The following is a 19,153-nucleotide window of genomic DNA, read 5'->3' on the forward strand; positions in this document are numbered from 1 at the left end:
TCCCGACTCCAGGTCAAGATCCGACGCATTTTCTAAATGCGATGTATGGTATCTACTCCAGGGCTATGTACCCCTCTGGGATGCCTGTTGGTCCCACGGGTCCAATGGCATTTGGTCTGGGTATCCCCCAATCCTATGCCCCTGCACCCTTTATGCCCTTTATGCCGGTTCCGACGCCGCATTGGCATCTTCCGACACCGGCGAGGCCTTCAAATCCGAAGCCATCGACACCGAAGTCGACGACACCGAATCCTTCAACACCGGTTCCATCATCTCTGATGCCAAATCCTGAACGACGTCATGGAAGTCTTCCTCATACGGCGTCGGGCTCGGCGCCGGCTCCGGCTTCGACGGAGTCGACTGTGGATCCGACGGCTTCGAAAGTGAAGCACAGGTCGAGGCGTGAAGCCCAGAGACTGATGGAGGAAGAGAGCTATTGTGAGGAGTATTTGGAGGAGGGTGAACTACAAGATCCTGAGGACCCTTATGAGGATCTTTCGGTAGCCAGTGGTCTTGAACTGTCCCCTGAGTGGGATTTGGTTTCGGTGACAGATTAACCCTCAAAAGATGTGGCTCCTTACCACGTTGTAATTAAGAAAGCAGCAAATTTGTTGAACATCGCTTTACCTACTGCTGAGTTTAAATCAAATCTACCCACAGAGGTTCTTCACTCTCCCTCTTCGGTAACTGAACCATTGCTGCCCTTTAATGATGCTCTTAGAGATCCTATTTTAGAGGTCTGGAAGAAACCGTTGTCAACTCCAGCTGTGTCTAGAGCTGTTGCCAGAAGGTACAGGTCTGCTCCAGATGATCCTGAATTTGTATCCACTCGCCCTCATCCTGAGAGTTTGGTGGTACAAGCTGCATGTTCCAAACGATCAACTGGAGCTTTTCCTCAAGTTCCAGCTGAAAAGGAATCGAGAAAACAGGATCAGGCTGCTAAGAAGATTTTCTCTTCTGCCAGCATGGCATTAAAGTCCACAAACGCGACCTGTTTGATGGGTCATTACATTCACGCACTAATGGACACTGTTAAGCAGTTAGTGCCAAAGATACCGGAAGATGATAGAAAAGACTTCCAGGAGGTTATCTCGGACACTCAGGCTGCAGCAAGGCAGGGGATACAAAGTGGTTTAGACCCTGCAGATTCTGTGGCGAGGATTATGGGCTCTTCAGTTGCTACAAGGAGAGCTGCATGGCTGAAATCTTCTGAATTTTCAACTGATGTCCAGTCTACATTATTGGATTTACCATTCGACGGATCTGGTTTGTTTGGGAAGAAGGCAGATGCTGCTTTAGAACGTTTTAAAGACAGCAGGGCGACTGCTAAGTCGTTGGGCCTTCAGACCAGGGGTACTTTTGGAAGGCGTACTAGAGGATTTAGTAGATCTTCATTTCGATCCTACAAATCTACACAACAACAACCACAGCAACAGCAGAACACGCTGTACAGTTCTTATAGGGGCAAGCAGAGAGGCCGTTCTCGAGGCCGTCAAATCTCCTCCTCTTCCTCCTCTTCCCCTTCCCAACCCCCTGCCAAAGCAGAAAAGCAGTACTAGATACGCCATTCCGGATCATGTGGGCCCAGTGGGGGGCCGGCTTACCCATTTTCTACAAGATTGGGAATTGATAACATTGGATCTTTGGGTTCTCAATCTTATAGAGAATGGGTATGCTCTTCCCTTTCGGGAGTTTCCCCCAAATTATCCTCCTTGCCAGGGTTATTGTTCAGAGGACCAGAGGACCACCTGCTTCTCCTGCAGGAAGAAGTCCTGGCACTGTTTCGAAAAGGTGCGATAGAGGTGGTTCTAGAGCAGGAAAGGGGTCAGGGATGCTACTCCCGGTATTTCCTGATCCCCAAAAAGGATGGCAGGCTTCGGCCAATTCTGGATCTCAGGATCTTGAACCTTTACCTGAAATAGGAAAAGTTCAAGATGCTCACTCTTGCACAGGTTCTTCAAGCGCTGCTGGAAGAAGACTGGATGGTGTCGATCGACTTGCAGGGTGTGTATTTTCATATTCCTATCTTGAAGTCGCACAGAAAGTATCTCCGTTTTACGGTTTTGGTCGCAACACTACCAGTTTGCGGTCCTTCCGTTTGGTCTTACCTACTGCACCTCGAGTCTTCAAGAAGGTGATGGCAGTGGTGGCAGCACATCTCAGGAGGTCGGGGATACCTGTATTCCCGTATCTGGACGACTGGTTGATCAAAGCAGAGTCGCCGGAGAAGGTGCTCCATCATCTGCAAGAGACAACTCAGTTGTTGCACAAGTTGGGTTTTTCGATAAATGTACCCAAGTCTCACCTGGTGCCCTCCCAGCGCAACCTGTTCATAGGTGCGGTACTGGACACTACTGTTTGTCGTGCATTCCCTCCACCTCAAAGGATTCGCGACATTCAGGAAAAGATTCCTTTGTTCTACAATGGAGCGGTCGTTCCAGTCTTGAAGGTTCTTCGCCTGCTTGGTCTGATGGCTTCTTGCATTCTGTTGGTCAACCATGCATGCTGGCACATGAGGGCACTCCAGTGGTGCCTCCGCAGGCAGTGGTATCAGCACAACGGAGATCTCAGGGAGTCAGTGAGGATCTCCAGAGAAGCTGCAGCGGATCTGTCTTGGTGGAGTGTAGAAGGCAATCTGTCGCAAGGGAAGCCTTTTCAACTTCCTCCATCGGTGGCCACGGTAATAACGGATGCATCCACTCTCGGGTGGGGTGCTCATCTGGGGGACCTGGAGGTCAAGGATCTTTGGTCTCCAGAGGAAAGGTTGCTTCACATCAACCTTCTGGAATTGCGGGCGATACGTCTGGCGCTCAAGGCCTTCCTCCCTTCCCTTCGCGGTCGTTCGGTCCAGGTCTTGACGGACAACACGACCACGATGTGGTACATCAACAAGCAGGGAGGAGTAGGGTTGCAGTGTCTCTGCAGAGAGGCTCTGCGTCTCTGGTCCTGGGTTCAGGTCCATCAGATTTGTCTGATGGCAAATCATCTGGCCGGAGTTCAGAACGTTCGTGCGGACAGTCTCAGTCGGCAGTTCTCTGCCGACCACGAGTGGAGGCTTCATCCGGAGGTGGTTTGTCACGTCTTTCGGACGTGGGGTACTCCTCAGGTGGACCTTTTTGCCACTCAAGAGAATGCTCACTGCCCGTTATTCTGCAGTCTCCAGTATCCGATGCAAGGAGCCTTGGGGGACGCGTTTAAGTTGAGTTGGAACTCGCAACTCCTTTACGCGTTTCCTCCCATACCTTTGATTCCTCGGGTTCTGAGGAAAATTCGCCAAGACCGGGCCCAAATTATATTGATCGACCCGGATTGGCCAAGAAGGGTGTGGTACTCAGACCTTCTCCACCTCTCCTCTCACCCGCCGCTCCGTCTCCCTCACAGGGCAGATCTCCTCTCCCAGATGGAGGGGCAGGTTCTACACCCCCACCTCCAGACCTTACACCTTCATGCCTGGAGATTGAACGGGGCAACCTGAGTTCTTTTTCTCTCCCGCCTGACGTGGTGGATGTCATCTTGTCAGCCAGGTGTGACTCCACTAAGTCCATCTATTCTTATAGGTGGTCAAAATGTGTCGCTTGGTGTGGGGAGAAATCTATAGACCCTTTGAGAGCCCATTTGTCTGATGTTCTCCAGTTTGCCCTTTCTCTGGCGCAACAGGGGCTATCTGTTGCCACAGTGAAGGGTTATCTTTCAGCGCTGTCGGCATTTCTCTGCTTGCCTGACCAGCCATCTCTTTTTAAATCTCCTGTGGTTTTAAGGTTTTTGAAGGGCCTCACAAATAAGTTCCCTCCTACTCCTTTTATTGTGCCTCAGTGGGACTTAAATCTTGTTTTGACCTTTCTGATGGGTGCTCCCTTTGAGCCTCTTCACAAATGTCCTATGAGGTTTTTGACTCTTAAGACAGTTTTCCTCGTTGCAATAACCTCGGCAAGGAGAGTTAGCAGTGCCTGACGAACTGGCTATCCAATGCATGGAAGTTGCACTGATGGATCTTACAAGCAACACCGTGGGGTAGGTTTGTACTCCAAAGTGTGCATAAAATATATGCTGATAAATATATGTTTACTGTACATGTGCTTATCTATATTATGTCAATTAATTATTTGGTACAAATAGCGACTATAAAAGAAAGATTACAATATCTGACACGTTCAAGAGATAAAAATGGAAATTCTAGTGTGATTTAAATGAGTTAGGTCTTCCTTGCACTTTATTTCGAGGGGCTTCCCTGGCAGATGCCACTCTTAAATCCAAGCCCCCTTTCTTGACCATTTATGCTGATCGAATGGTTCTTAGGACCAGGGCTGCTTTTCTGCCTAAGGTGGTGACTCCTTTCCACCTTGGTCAATCTGTTACCCTCCCTACCTTTTATCCTCCCCCACACCCTTCCAAGGAGGAGGAGAGATTACACCGTCTGGACCCCAAGAGGGCGGTGTCTTTTTATCTGGACAGATCTAAAGACTGTCGGTTGGATGACCAGCTCTTCATTGGCTTTGCTGGCTGCAAGAGAGGAAGAGCGGTCCATAACAGAACTTTATCAAGATGGATCGTCCTCTGTATAAAGATCTGCTACTCTTTGGCCGGTAAGGAACCTCCAGAGGGTATAAGGGCTCATTCTACTAGAGCTAAGTCGTCAACCTCTGCTTTGGCTAGAGGTGTTCCTGTAGAGGATATTTGTAGGGCGGCAACTTGGTCTTCCCTCCACACTTTCGCGAAGCATTACTGCTTTGATTCCGAGGTGAGGAGGGACGGCCACTTTGCTCGCTCTATTCTCCAGGATTTCCTGGTCTAGAAGAGTGGACACCCTCCTCCGGGAGTGGGGACTACTGTGGGACTCTATTCACAAGGTGAGGAATCCACACGGCAGATGTATCTATCAGAAGAACAAGTTATTTATTTATTTATTTATTTATTTATGGGCTTGTAACGCGCCGGCATCACACCCGAAGGTGTATCTCCGCGCGGAGCTGTGAGGTGAACAGGTCGAGAAGACTCCTCCTAGAATAGTGCTGTCTTTAGGCATTTCCTGAAAGCTGAGTGACTCGGGCATTCTCTAAGGGAGAGGGGGAGGTTGTTCCATAGACGTGGGCCCATGATGGAGAGGGCGCGGCCTCCCTGTCTGGTCTTGTAATGTCTGGGAACCTGAAGTAACAGTTGGTTGCTGGACCTGAGAATGCGGGATGGACGGTGATAAACAAATTTATCCGCCAAGTAGTGGGGTCCCAGATTGTGTAGACTCTTGTGTATCACACAGCAAATCTTGAATTCCACCCGTTTCCGGATGGGAAGCCAGTGAAGGGCCTTGAGGAGGGGGAGGGACGGCGTTCTGGGGGGGGGGTTAGTTACCAGCCGTGCCGCGGTGTTCTGCACCACCTGCAGTTTATTGAGCACTCCTTCATTGGCTGCTAAGAGTAGGCCATTACAATACCTTCGGTAACGCTTTTTCTGGTAGATACAATATCTGCCTGTGGATTCCTCACTGACCCACCCGCCTCCCCGTTGTCCACTCTTCTCTGCCAGAGTTTCTATGATGTATTATTTTATTGTCAAGGAGTTGTTTATTTCAAATCTTTTATTGCATTTGCTTCACACTGTGTGTGTTACCTTGATATTTGTACTGCGTATACTGTGTATATGTCTACTGTCATTGGTCCGTCCGTGTGCCTCAAAGGCACGGAAAAAAGGGCGGAACTGATGTCATCACGCCGGCGTGGGCCTATTATAGGCGTCAGTGACGTCAGCGGAGTCGCGAGCGATGCCGTGCCTCTATGGCGTCCAAGTCCACGTCGGCGCGAAGCTACGATAAGAATTTCCGAATGTTGCTGACGCAGGGGGATATTCACAAGGTGAGGAATCCACAGGCAGATATTGTATCAACCAGAAAAAGCGTTACCGAAGGTAAGTAACTTGTTCTTTGGTTGTATGTGGAACAGAAGCTCCACAACAACATCCTGGAGCTCCCAGCCATAAGACTGTGTCCCCAAGCTTTCCTCCCAAGGCTGGAAGGTCAAGTAGGTCTAATAAGAACAGGCAATATGACATCAGTGTTTTACATCACCAAAAAAGGACGAACAAGGTCCTGACCTCTGTCAGAAGAGTCGCAGTCTCTGTGGGACTGCTCTATCTCTCATTCAGTGGATATTGCCATGGAGCATCACTCTAGATGGCAAAACAAAGCACTCAGTTGAACATTATCGGACTGTCATGAAGGGGAACCCTGCCAAGACTAAGTGGATTACATCTTCCACAAGTGTGGTTAACCCACGTGGGATCTGTTTGCTACCTGAACAACAAGAAATAATGGTATTACGCCAGAAAGCTTTGACAGCCCAAGTCCAATGGCAATGCCTTGTTGATCAGATGGTCCAGTGTCTTTGTAGCTAGATCAAAGGGGACACAGTTCCAGGTTTTGGGTGCGAGATGTCACCCAAACAGAAAAAGGAGATAAAGGCTAGAATAGAAAAGAGGTAGCAAAAAGGGGGTAAAAAAAGAGAGAGAGGCAGAGGTTCATCCCCAGTATCAAGGATCCAATTCCGAAGGGGAGGGCCAAGTCTTGCCTCTTAGTGGCCCTCACACACCCCAAAGGATGTCATGCTTCATCATCGGGCTTTTTCAGCTCCTCGGCGGGCCGGCGCTGCAATGCCCGACGGGCCCCCGTAGGGTCACTTTCACGGAGATCTTTTAAAGAGAAAAGACGTTTGATAAATGCGGGTGTGTGGGGGGGAGCGAGAAGGGATCCAGTGAAAAGTGGTAGTGAGGTGCGTGCAGGTATGGATTAAAATTACCTAGGGGGTTCCACTGAAGAGTTATTTATTTTTGTGGTACCCCTAGTAGGTTAAAAAAAAAGGGTCAGTGAGTCACAATAAGGCATAATGTGCCAGTGTGACTAAACACAAGGTCGACATGTTTCACGCTACGTAAGTCCTAGTGATCAGTAGCGTTTCTTCAGGACCTAAAAAGGAGAGTGTGGGTGTATGTGCACATCAGAAAGAAGAGGGTTCCGTGGTGGTAACCCCGTCAATGTGTAAGGTCGCTTGTGGTAGACCCTAAGGAAAGTACCTAGAAACGTCAATAATCTCTGTAAGTAGATGTGTCCACGCGATCTATAAAATCCTATCTATAAAATCCATTTGAAGATCCTCTTCTGGAAAACATTGCTTGTCTTGGTGCTTACAGTTGCAAAAAGTGTAGGAGAAGTACATGTATTTACTGTGAAAGAACCCAAGCTTTGTTTTTACAAAAGGACAAAGTTATCTTGCAGACCGATCTAAGGTCACTACTGACTTCAATCACAACTAACCCATCATGCTGCTATCTCTTTTTCCAAATCCAACAACATCAGCAGAGAAATCTTTGCACTAACTTGATGTATGCGGGTCTGTTGAGTTTTATATTGACAAGACAAAAGACATTTGCTCTACTGAGTAACTGTTTGTGTCCTTTGGCCATCCAAGAATAGGCTGCCCCTGCCCAAGCAGGGGCTAGCACATTGATTATCAGCCCGCATCACTTTCTGCCACACCAAGGCTAAGTGCCCATTGCAGGGACGAACATGGGTGCATTCCACCAGGAGCATGGCTACGGCTGCTGCACTGCTGCTCTCTACGCTGGTGTGCCTTAATGAGACATCTGCGGCAGCTGCCTGGAAGAACAGGCTAATTTTCACAAAGTACTACTGCCTTGATGTGAACGCAAAAGCTGACTCAACATTGGGACAGACTGCCCTTCATAAACTAGTTCAGTTAAGGTGAGCCTGCCTCCCGCTTCCATATATTTGATATTATTGTCATGTAGTGTTCACTAGTCTGATTTAAGCATGTTATGAAAGAGTCAATGCTGGAGAATAAATGAGTTACTTACCGGTAACTCCAGTTCCCCAGCGTTGGTATCTCTCACATATTCACATGCGAACCTCCCTCCTCCCCAGTCAGAGGCTCATCTATTATATACACTGCTTACATTTGTGCTAACGTGGCTTCTAGAGGGAATAGAAGAGCTGCCACTTCCACCTCTGTGGCTGAAGTTCAGATTCCTTCAAATGAGTTGCGTGTGGTAAATAAACACTGTTACTGATGCCTATGGCTATTTAACACTGTTTACTGCTATTTAAGATAACTGGGGATTCCCAGCATAATGATTAGAAATTATTCAAGCATGTAAATACATGAAATATTCCAATACTGGAGAACTCAAGTTACAGGTAAGAACATGTATACAGTGGATGAACTCGTATTGAACTCATGTTCAGCTTTCATCTGTAATGTGCTCTCCGATCAACAGTTGTTATAGAATATCTTACTTTGTGTGTTGTGCTAACGAAAATTGCATAGAGCAAGAGAAAAACTGAGATTTCACCAAAGGATTGCAACTTTGTCAGAATAATTAAAAATGTCATACATTTAAAGGTATATTTCTAAATGTTTTGTCTAGCATTTTAAGTTGTCAAGAGTTGCTTTTATGTTTTTTAGTTGCCAGGAGGCTTGCAAGTGTATATGGCTTACAGCGACTGTCAATGGGAGATGCCATACGTTCTGTGTTGGACAATCAGCCTTACACTGAGCTGGCTCTTGAAGTTAAAAAACATCTTCATGTAGGGTTAGCAGTGCCTGACGAACTGGCTATCCAATGCATGGAAGTTGCACTGATGGATCTTACAAGCAACACCGTGGGGTAGGTTTGTACTCCAAAGTGTGCATAAAATATATGCTGATAAATATATGTTTACTGTACATGTGCTTATCTATATTATGTCAATTAATCATTTGGTACAAATAGCGACTATAAAAGAAAGATTACAATATCTGACACGTTCAAGAGATAAAAATGGAAATTCTAGTGTGATTTAAATGAGTTAGGTCTTCCTTGCACTTTATTTCGAGGGGCTTCCCTGGCAGATGCCACTCTTAAATTAACTTTTAGGCTGGAAGAGTATGCCATAATCCACTGATATTAGTAACTTCATCCTCCCGAAATTAGGTTGTCCAGGTTCCAACAACATCCAACTTTTTAAAAGTTTCTGACCTTACTCTCTACCTTCAGTGTTCACAGTTTGTATTTTTACAATGGATATTTCCTTAAATAGTGGGTACAAATATACATACTATAAAGAAACCTATAGTAGGAAATATACTAGGAAAAATTACACAAGAGCCCAAAACAAGTACATGCCAAAAAACTGGTGTACACTCTGCAGTATGTCCAGTTGTGGGCCTTGTTTGTGAATTAAAATGTTGTTTAAAATTTTCATGCTAGAATGTGAACCTAGAGAATCTCTAGGGTCATCCCTTGGTGGGCACACTTTGCCATTATCTTTCTACAAAGAAAAGATTTCCATTCTCTTGGTTTGTTGTTCATCAGCAAAAGATTTTTATTATTGATTGTTGACGTATTTTATTTTTCCATGATCTTTTTACTTCTTAACACTTTCAAAATACAGGCAATGTCATTCAGTTTTATCGTATCCAATGCATTTCGGGCATTATGGGGTCATGCCCTTCATCAGGGAAATAGACACTGTAAAAACGAAAATCGGGTAACATTTACTACTCTCAAAAACACAAGCAAATTACGTATCCGTTACAATGATGCATCACAAAAAATAGTGCATACAGGTCAAACATGCAATGGGATCGTGTGGGATTGGTGTGCGTGTAAGGGATTGGTATACGTGCAGGGGTGAGGAAACGCAGTTACTTACATGCCTTTCTCCATGTAAGTTTCAAGTCTGAAAGGAATAGGGAAGGTACTGTTAGGTTGTATCACGGAGGTTGGACGAAACTAGACAAAAGCGGAACGTTTTTGTGCGAGTCAAAAAGACCGCGCGTGATTATCATAAAACTAACCTGGTACAAGTATTAGTCCGGTTCGATGTTTGTTATTCTGCTCGCCGTAGCGGTTCAACGTAGCGACGGCTGCCAAAGGGTCAGTCCGCGCTTTCCTTATTTTGAAACATAATGGTCATGTGAGCTATCACGTGATACTAGCTAGTAAAAAAAGACTACGACGTTATGAAGTTCTAGTCAGGCAGTTGTATTAAATGTGTACCAATCATGGTTGGCTTTACTGATAAATTGCTATCGTGGTATTTATAGTATATTTTCGAGAAGGTAAATAAAGAATGAAAAATTAGACAAATTTACAATGAAAAATATATCGAGTGGGTGATCATAGGAGCCACAAACTTGTGGGGTCCTAGTTCCAAGGTCGACACAATGAGTGATTGTGCTAGGGGGGATGGCTAGAAATAGTGGTGGAAAGTGGGGAATGTGTGTACATATGTCAGATATTATGGAACTCACAACAGTATACACAAGCAGCAATCTGCAGAGCAAATATTACAGGTAACACGAAAATTCAATTCGTTCATTGAGGCCCATTGGTTTTTGGGTAAACAATTTATAAATCCAGTAATTCTCTCTTCTGAGTAGAAATTTTGTGTTGTCTCTTCCTTCTATTTTCTGGATAATCTCAAGAATGATATACTTGATTTGGGAAGCATTATGTTGCGCTTCTACAAAATGTGCTGACAGCGCTGATTTAGTGTTCTTCAGACGAATGTTAGATTTGTGTTCAATTAAACGTGTCTTGATGCGACGCTCTGTTTTGCCCACGTACATTTTCCCACATGGGCATCTGATTCCGTATATCAGGTTGGACGATTCACAAGTGCCATTTACTTTTAATTTGATAGGGTAACCTTGTGTGGGATGACATATTTCGTTGCCTCTGATAATATTGTTACAGCTGCCACAATTGTAACACGGTTTGGTGCCAGAGTATGTAGTGATGTCAGGAGGTTTGTTCCGGAGGATTTCCCCCAGGTTCTTAGCTCTGGTGAATGCAAAGATAGGTGTGGAGCTGAAAGATTGTTTAAAATCCGGTTCCATATTCAGGATTGACCAATGTTTCAGAATGGATTGTTTGTATTTTTACTTGCAGTAGAGTATTTGGATACAGCTACAATCCGTGTTTGCTCTGTTTTTTCCTTGGGAGTTAAGAGTTTGGATCTGTCCGTATTGTCAATTCTGATTCTGCTTTCTTCCACTAGGGTTGGTGGATAGCCCCTCGAGGTGAATTTTTTAGTTATTTGTTTAAGTCTGATGTTCAGTGTTTGTTCATCCGAACTGATTCGTTTAACCCTGGCCATTTGCGAAAATGGTAAATTCTTAATTAGGTTTGGCTCGTGGAAACTTGTGAATAGAAGCATGTTGTTTCTGTCGGTTGGTTTTGTGTATAGATCCGTTTTGAATCCTTCCGGGGAAATTGTAATCTTGACATCTAAAAAATTGACCTCAGTATCCGATATGTCCCATGTTAATTGAATCCTTTGGTCAATGTCATTAAATTCCTTCAGTTGTGTGTTTAGGGCTTCCTTCGTGTTAGTCCAAATGAGAAAAAGGTCATCTATATACCTTACTATCATTTTGAGATTATCTGTCCATTCAGGTTTAGACAAAATATGTTGTTGTTCGTACCATTGCATGAATATGTTGGCATATACGGGTGCCGCCGAATTGCCCATTGCCATGCCCGTGAGCTGTTGGTACCAGGTTTGTTCGACTTTAAAGTAGCTGTGGTACAGAATAAATTGCATTAATTCCATGAGAAATATTTGAAAATCTATGTCAAGGTCAGAGTTCAAGAGGGCATTCTCCAAGGCTTCTATACCCATGTCATGAGGTATGCTCGTATATAGGCTACGAACATCAGCTGTACATAAGATTAGTTTGTCTGTTTGGTTGATTGTTATCTTTTGTAATTTGTGTAGAAATTGCGTAGTGTCCTTGATATACGTTTGCATAGATTGTACAGATTTTTGCAAATATCTATCAATGAGTTGGCCGATGGGTTCATGGAGGCTGCCTATAGTGGATACTATCGGTCGCATCGGAGGGTCATAGGTGTTTTTATGAATTTTGGGAACCATCCTTAATGTCGGACTTTTGGGGTTCAACGTTTTTAAGAACTGTTTTGTTCTGTCCGTGATGATGCCTTTTTTATATGCTTCATCAATGATGTTTTTGAGTATTTTTGAATATTCCAACGTCGGGTTTTGATTCAGAATTGTGTAGGTTTGGGTGTCTGAAATATGTTCCATCACCTTTGAATTGTACATCTCTGTGTTCATGATGACGATGGCTCCCCCTTTGTCGGCTTTGGTGAAGATGATACTGTTGTCGTTAGCCATTCTGTGTAATGTATCCAGGTCTTTTTGCGTTATATTTCTTTGCTTTGGTTTGGTATGTTTCAACTTCTGTAGATCTTGTCGTACTAGATTTTCGAATAAGTCTAATGTTTTATGGCTCGTTGGAGCTTGAAAAGAGCTTTGAGGTCGTAAACCTAATAGTTGGTCTTGTTCAGTTTGTGGTCGCTCAGGTACTATATTATCGAAGAAGTGTCTCAATCTGAGTTTCCTCATGAATTTAAATAAGCTCACCTCTAATTCCAAGTTATCTGTGCTGGTGGTAGGAACGAAGGACATCCCCCTTTGTAATATTTGTAATTCGTGTGTATTGAAATTTTTGCCACTGATGTTAATCACTAGTTGTTCTGGGGTTGGTTCTTTTTCTTCGTTTTCTCTTTCTCCTTGATGTTGGCCGATGTGCTTCGTGTGGTCGGTGGGTCTCTTTCTTTGTCCTTTTCTGATGCTTCTCCTGGGTCTCCTTTTTGGGCTTGGCCCTGATCTAAAAAAGGATTCGGTTCACTGGGCTTACTTGTGGTAGGTTCTTCCATAGTTGTTTTTTCTTGGGTGGTTCGACTTGGTGGCGGTCTACGTGATTTTTGAGTGGTGTCACTATCCGTAGATGATGTGTCTGTGTTCGAATTGTACGGCTTATTTCTTCGTTTCTGCGCATAGATATCTGCCCATGTGTAAACTTCCCCTAGGCGGTAGTCCAAAGTGTCCCTTTTGAATTTACGAATTTTTCTTTCGTTGATCTCTTTTGTGTGACGGTCTATTTGGCTTTTAATATCCTCTAAGGTCGTCTTTAATTCATCTTCCGACATCATTTTAGAAAGTTCTGTTGAAGTTTCTTCTATCTCCATGCTCAGTTCCTCCAAAATTGTGGACAGTTCTTGTATGATCAGAAGGATCAGGTCTAGGGAGCATTTGTTTAAAATTTCACAAGAGCCCAAAACAAGTACATGCCAAAAAACTGGTGTACACTCTGCAGTATGTCCAGTTGTGGGCCTTGTTTGTGAATTAAAATGTTGTTTAAAATTTTCAGCCATCATACCCTTCCACGACCGCTTGAGAGGGCAAAACTACTTAAACCTAGCATCAACATAAAGGCATTTATTCATTTATTTGATATGGAGTTTTGTACAGTAGGTCACATTGTCACCAAACCCGACTCCATAAGCCAGGCGGAGGACTCGCCATCATCCACAAGGATGAAATCAGATGCACCACTTTCACAAACACCAACACCCCCTTCATGGAACACATGCGCTTCAAACTACAAACAGACACACAATCCACAGTCACAGGAACCTTCAAGTAACGACCTCCAGAACCACTGACCAGAATCTGCAACTTCATTAAACACCTCATCACGCCCCTCTCCATCAACTCCAAGAACTTTATACTTCTTAGAGACCTCAATTTCCACCTGAACGACCCATCGGACCCCAAAGATTCAATGTATGGATCTCAGAATACGCCAATACCCTCACACCCATGAAGAACATCCAGAGAAGAGCCAACAGGCAAGTTATCTGTTACATTAACAACCTCAGGCGAATCCAAACACTACTGCAAACAACTGGCGAGGAAATAGGGGACCAGCCATGAAACCCCCAACAGAAACACCAACAAAGCAGCACTCGGGCACTACCACCACCTGCTGTGGGAAACCAACAAAAGAGCTAGGTTCTAAGAATATAAACCAGCCAGAACAACTGCAAAGAGCTATTCTCAAAAGTAAATAAAAGTTCTCCAACTGCAGCAGCAAACAAAAGCATCATCCAATTGCAAAAACTCTGCAACATCTTCTCTGTCTACTTCCACAACAAAATATCAACGTTCTATAGCAACTTAGACTCTAAGTTAGACTCCCAGCCCAACCCAGCAAACACCATCAACCAACTGACCACCATCACCACAAAAATTACACCTGACCGACTGGATCCCTCTCACCAAAAAAGACACACCATCATTCACAAAGACTGTCGACTCAGGGGTCCCCACCGAGCTGTGCCCAAACCATATCTACAACCTAGGAGGGACCACAATCACCCATGCACTCACTTCCAACATGAATACCTCTGTCGCTACCCCAGCCTTGCCAGAGAGATGTAAACACAGGGAAGTCAATGCTCTCCTCAAGAAACCATTGGCTGACCCAAGCAAACTCAGCAACTACCGACCAATCTTGCTGCAGAGTCACGGAGAAGGCAACTGGCAACTCTTTAGCCACCTGGAACTCAACCAACTTTCAAACAGCTCACAGTCTGGTTTCCGCAACAACCACAGCACCTATAAAGCCCTCATCGCAGCCACAGGTGACAACCGGAACCATCCTCAACTGAGCAGAAACTGCATCACTCATCCTCCTTGACTTCTCTGTGACCTTTGACAAACCTCCCACCACACATTCATCACAAGACTACATGATACAGAAATACAAGGACCAGCACTCAAATGGTAACCTCATTCCTCATAGAATGAGTAAGACTGCCATCCTACAGCTCAAAACCCAAGGGGCACATCAGTAGAGTCCCGCTAGGATCCTCACTCAGCCCAACCCTCTTCAATGTATACATGACACCACTCACAAACATCATCCGGTCACAGGAAATCAACATCATCTCCTAGGCCGATGATACACAGATCATCATATTCTTGACAGACGACACCAACACCACTACGAACAACTTCAATAACTGTATGACCAGTGTGGCGAGTTGCATGAGAGAGAACTGCCTGAAGCTCAACAACAACAAGACGTAAGTACTGATCTTCAGTAACAAGAGCTCACTCTGGGACTCCTGGTGGCCTATGAAGCCATCAGAAGGAGCTTCACCTACAGACCAACCAGAACGTAGGGCTCATCCTGGACAATAAGCTCACCTTGACATCAAAGGTCACATCCTCCTGCTTCCACATCCTATGAATGCTGCAGAAGATCTTCAAGAGAAGACTGTACTATGCATATTTAGTCTACACTGGAATTTGTTTCAACCCATCTACTCCACAGACTCCAAACCATCCAGAATGCTGCTGCCAGACTCATTCTCAACCTCCCACACCGCATACATATCACACCTCACCTAAGCGAGCTCCACTGGCTTCCCATACAGAAACGATGCCAATTCAAACTTCTGATAGATACATCTGCCGTGTGGATTCCTCACCTTGTGAATACCCCTTGCGTCAGCAACATTCGGAAATTCTTTTTTCGTAGCCTCGCGCCGACGTGGACTCCTGACGTCATAGAGACACGACCTCGCTCGCGACTCCGCTGACGTCACCGACGCCTATAATAGGCCCACGCCGGCGTGATGACATCAGTTCCCTTTTTTCCGCGTCGTCGACGCTAACGGTTTCGGGATACTCTGTAGCCTTAGTACAGTGTTACTTTATTTCCTCGATTCTCCATTCTCGGATATTTGTGTTCTATTGTCATGTCGACAAAGAAGACCGGGTTTAAGCCTTGCAGAGAATGTGGGAAGATGATGTCCGTTACGGACCCTCACCAGGACTGCATCTGGTGTTTAAGTTCGGATCATGACGTCGATGGATGTTCATCGTGTCAAAAGATGAATCCGAAGGCTCTCCGTGAAAGAGAATCCAAGCTTCTTGTGGCCAGGATTAAGGCGAGTAAGGTGAAAAGATCATCGAATCACTCGAAGAAGTCGAGGTCGAGATCCAGGTCGAGGTCTCGGGAGGCGCCGGCTTCGAAGTCTTCGTCTGGTCACACCTCTGGTTCTCACAAGAAGCACAAGAAAAGGAGGCATGGTTCCCATCATCATTCTAGATCAAAGTCTCCCAAGAGGATGAGGTCGAAGGTGATTCCTCTTCAGGTGTCGGATCGAGAAGGTGAGGCTTCGCCTTCGGAGTCGGTGGTCCAGTCTCCGATTCCGTCCCCGGCTCCGTCCCCGGCTCCGTCCCCGGCTCCGTCCCCGGCTCCATCTCCGGCTCCGGAGGACACAGTTGGGGTTCCTGTTGAGGAGGAGGTTTCGAATCCTGTTGAGGAGACAGATTTGAACGTGCCACGAGGTCGACCTGAGCATCCACCATTCCCGGCTCCAGGTCAGGACCCCTCTGCGTTTTTAAACGCGATGTATGGTGTCTTCTCGAGGTCGTGGTACCCCTCTGGAGCACCTTCGGGTCCCATGGGTCCAATGGCTTTCAATTTGGGTGTTCCACACTCATATGCTCCGGCACCCTTCATGCCGTATATGCCGGCTCCGACTCCGTTGTGGCAGTACCAAGCTCCACCGAGGTCGACGCCGGTGTCGACGCCGGCTCGGCCGAAGTCGACGACTCCGGTCCCGGCGTCACCGGCTCCTTTGGATTCTATGGGGCGGCCTTCCAAGCCCTCGGATTCGGTTCCGAAGTCGACTCCGGCGCCGTCGAATTCGGCTTTGGATTCGACCGCACTTTGAGTGAAGATGAGATCTCGTAGAGAAGCTCAACGACTTCTGGATGAACAGAGGGTTGATGAATTATCTTCTGAAGTGGAGGAAGGTGAGCTGGAGGGGAGTTGTTTTGAAGACCTGGCGGATGCTAGTGTCCTCGAGTTTTCTCCAGAGTGGTCGTTGCCTTCAGGACCTGATGCTCCCTCCAGGGATGTTCAACCTCATCATGTTGTCATGAAGAAGGCAGCAGGACTTTTGGGTTTGATTTTGCCTTCTGTCGAGTTTAAGTCGAACTTGTTAACAGAGGTCCTCCATTCTCCAAGCTCGTCGGTGGAACCTTTGCTACCATTTAATGACGCTTTAAAGGATCCCATCATGGAGGTTTGGAAGAAGCCCTTTTCTGCTCCTGCAGTTTCGAAAAGTGTGGCAAGGAGGTATAGAGTGGCTCCTGAGGATCCTGCTTTCTTATCTTCTCATCCTTCCCCTGAGAGTTTGGTAATTCAGGCCGCTTGCTCTAAAAAGTCTGTTGGGGCTTTTCCGCAAGTACCTGCCGACAAAGAGGCCAAGAAGCAGGATCAAGTGGCGAAAAAGGTTTTTTCTTCGGCCAGTATGGCTTTGAAGTCTTCTAACGCCACTTGGTTCCTGAGGAAAGTAGAAAAGACTTTGAAGAAGCTTTGTCTGACTCTCAGGGGGCGGCTCGTCAGGTCATCCAAAGTGGACTTGATACTACGGATTCTGTGGCAAGGATCATGGGCACCGCGGTTGCCATGAGGCGTTCAGCCTGGTTAAAGTCTTCTGATTTTTCAACTGATGTGCAGTCTGCATTGTTGGATTTGCCCTTCGATGGTGTGGGGCTTTTTGGAAAGAAAGCAGACACGGCCTTGGAAAGATTCAAGGACAGCAGGGCAACTGCTAGGTCTCTTGGCCTTCAGGTCAGGGGCGCAACGACCAGGAAATTTAGAGGATTTGGCCGCTCTTCCTTTCGGTTGTATAGACAAGGCCAGCAGCAGCAGCAACAGCAGCAGCAGCAGAATACCTTATATAGGTCTTACAGAGGAAAGCAGAGGGCACGTCCTCGAGGGCGTCAAGCCTCCTCCTCCTCCACCTCTTCCAACCCCCCAGCCACAGAAAAGCAGCCCTAGATCCGCCATTCAGGATCATGTAGGCCCAGTGGGGGGTCGGCTTACCCACTTTCTACGAGATTCGGAATCGGTTACATCAGATCTTTGGGTTCTCAATCTCGTAGAAAATGGGTATGCCCTTCCCTTTCGGGAATTCCCTCCCAATTACCCTCCTTGCCAGGGGTATTGCTCAGAGGAACATCTGTTACTCCTTCAGGAGGAAGTCCAAACTCTATTGAGAAAAGGTGCGATAGAGGTGGTCCCAGAGCAGGAAAGGGGTCAGGGATGCTACTCCCGGTATTTCCTGATTCCCAAGAAGGATGGCAGGCTTCGTCCAATCCTAGATCTCAGGATCTTGAATTTTTATCTGAAGCAGGAGAAATTCAAGATGCTCACCCTTGCTCAGGTTCTTCAGGCTCTGCTGGAAGAAGACTGGATGGTGTCGCTCGACTTGCAGGATGCGTATTTTCATATTCCGATCCTGAAGTCGCACAGGAGGTATCTCCGTTTTACGGTGGGGTCGCAGCACTACCAGTTTGCGGTCCTTCCGTTTAGACTTACTACTGCACCTCGAGTTTTCACCAAGGTGATGGCAGTGGTGGCGGCGCATCTCAGAAGATCGGGGATTCCTGTATTCCCGTATCTGGACGACTGGCTGATCAAAGCGGAGTCGTCAGAGAGAGTGCTTCATCATCTGCAGGAGACAACACTGTTGTTGTTCAGGTTGGGTTTTTCGATAAACGTACCCAAGTCTCACCTGGTGCCCTCCCAGCGCAACCTGTTCATAGGTGCTGTACTGGACACGACTGTATGTCGTGCATTCCCTCCCCCTCAAAGGATTCGCGACATACAGGAGATGATTCCTTTATTCTTCAATGGAGCGGTTGTTCCAGTCCTGAAGGTCCTCCGCCTGCTCGGTCTGATGGCTTCTTGCATTCTGTTGGTCAGTCATGCACGCTGGCACATGAGGGCACTCCAGTGGTTCCTCCGCAGGCAGTGGTATCAACACAACGGAGATCTCAGGGAGTCGGTGGGGATCTCCAGAGAAGCTGCAGCGGATCTGTCTTGGTGGGGCGTGAAAGGCAATCTGTCTCAAGGAAAGCCTTTTCATCTGCCTCCATCAGTTGCCTCAGTGATAACGGATGCATCCACTCTCGGGTGGGGTGCTCATCTGGGGGATCTGGAGGTCAAGGGCCTTTGGTCTCCAGAGGAAAGGTTGCTTCACATCAACCTTTTAGAATTGCGGGCGATACGTTTGGCACTCAAGGCCTTCCTTCCTTCCCTTCGCGGTCGGTCAGTCCAAGTCCTGACGGACAACACGACTGCGATGTGGTACATCAACAAGCAGGGAGGAGTGGGGTCGCAGTGTCTCTGCAGAGAGGCTCTGCGTCTCTGGTCCTGGGTTCAGGACCATCAGATTTGACTGATGGCAAATCATCTGGCCGGGGTGT

The 19,153-nt window shown here is 46.5% G+C and overlaps 1 protein-coding gene across 5 annotated transcripts in view; it reads left to right on the forward strand.

Annotated features, from left to right (window-relative positions):
- The window catches only part of AK9 (adenylate kinase 9), a 1,611,121-nt gene that overhangs the window by 1,271,990 nt on the left and 319,978 nt on the right, over positions 1–19,153 (forward strand). For all 5 annotated transcript variants that reach the window (XM_078648533.1, XM_078648534.1, XM_078648537.1 and 2 more), the window contains one exon: positions 8,469–8,670. In XM_078648533.1, the coding sequence (XP_078504659.1) occupies positions 8,469–8,670 (202 nt within the window). The remainder of the gene's footprint in view (positions 1–8,468; positions 8,671–19,153) is intronic.

This window comes from Lissotriton helveticus, chromosome 6 (assembly GCF_964261635.1).
Source record: "Lissotriton helveticus chromosome 6, aLisHel1.1, whole genome shotgun sequence".
NCBI lineage: Eukaryota > Metazoa > Chordata > Amphibia > Caudata > Salamandridae > Lissotriton > Lissotriton helveticus.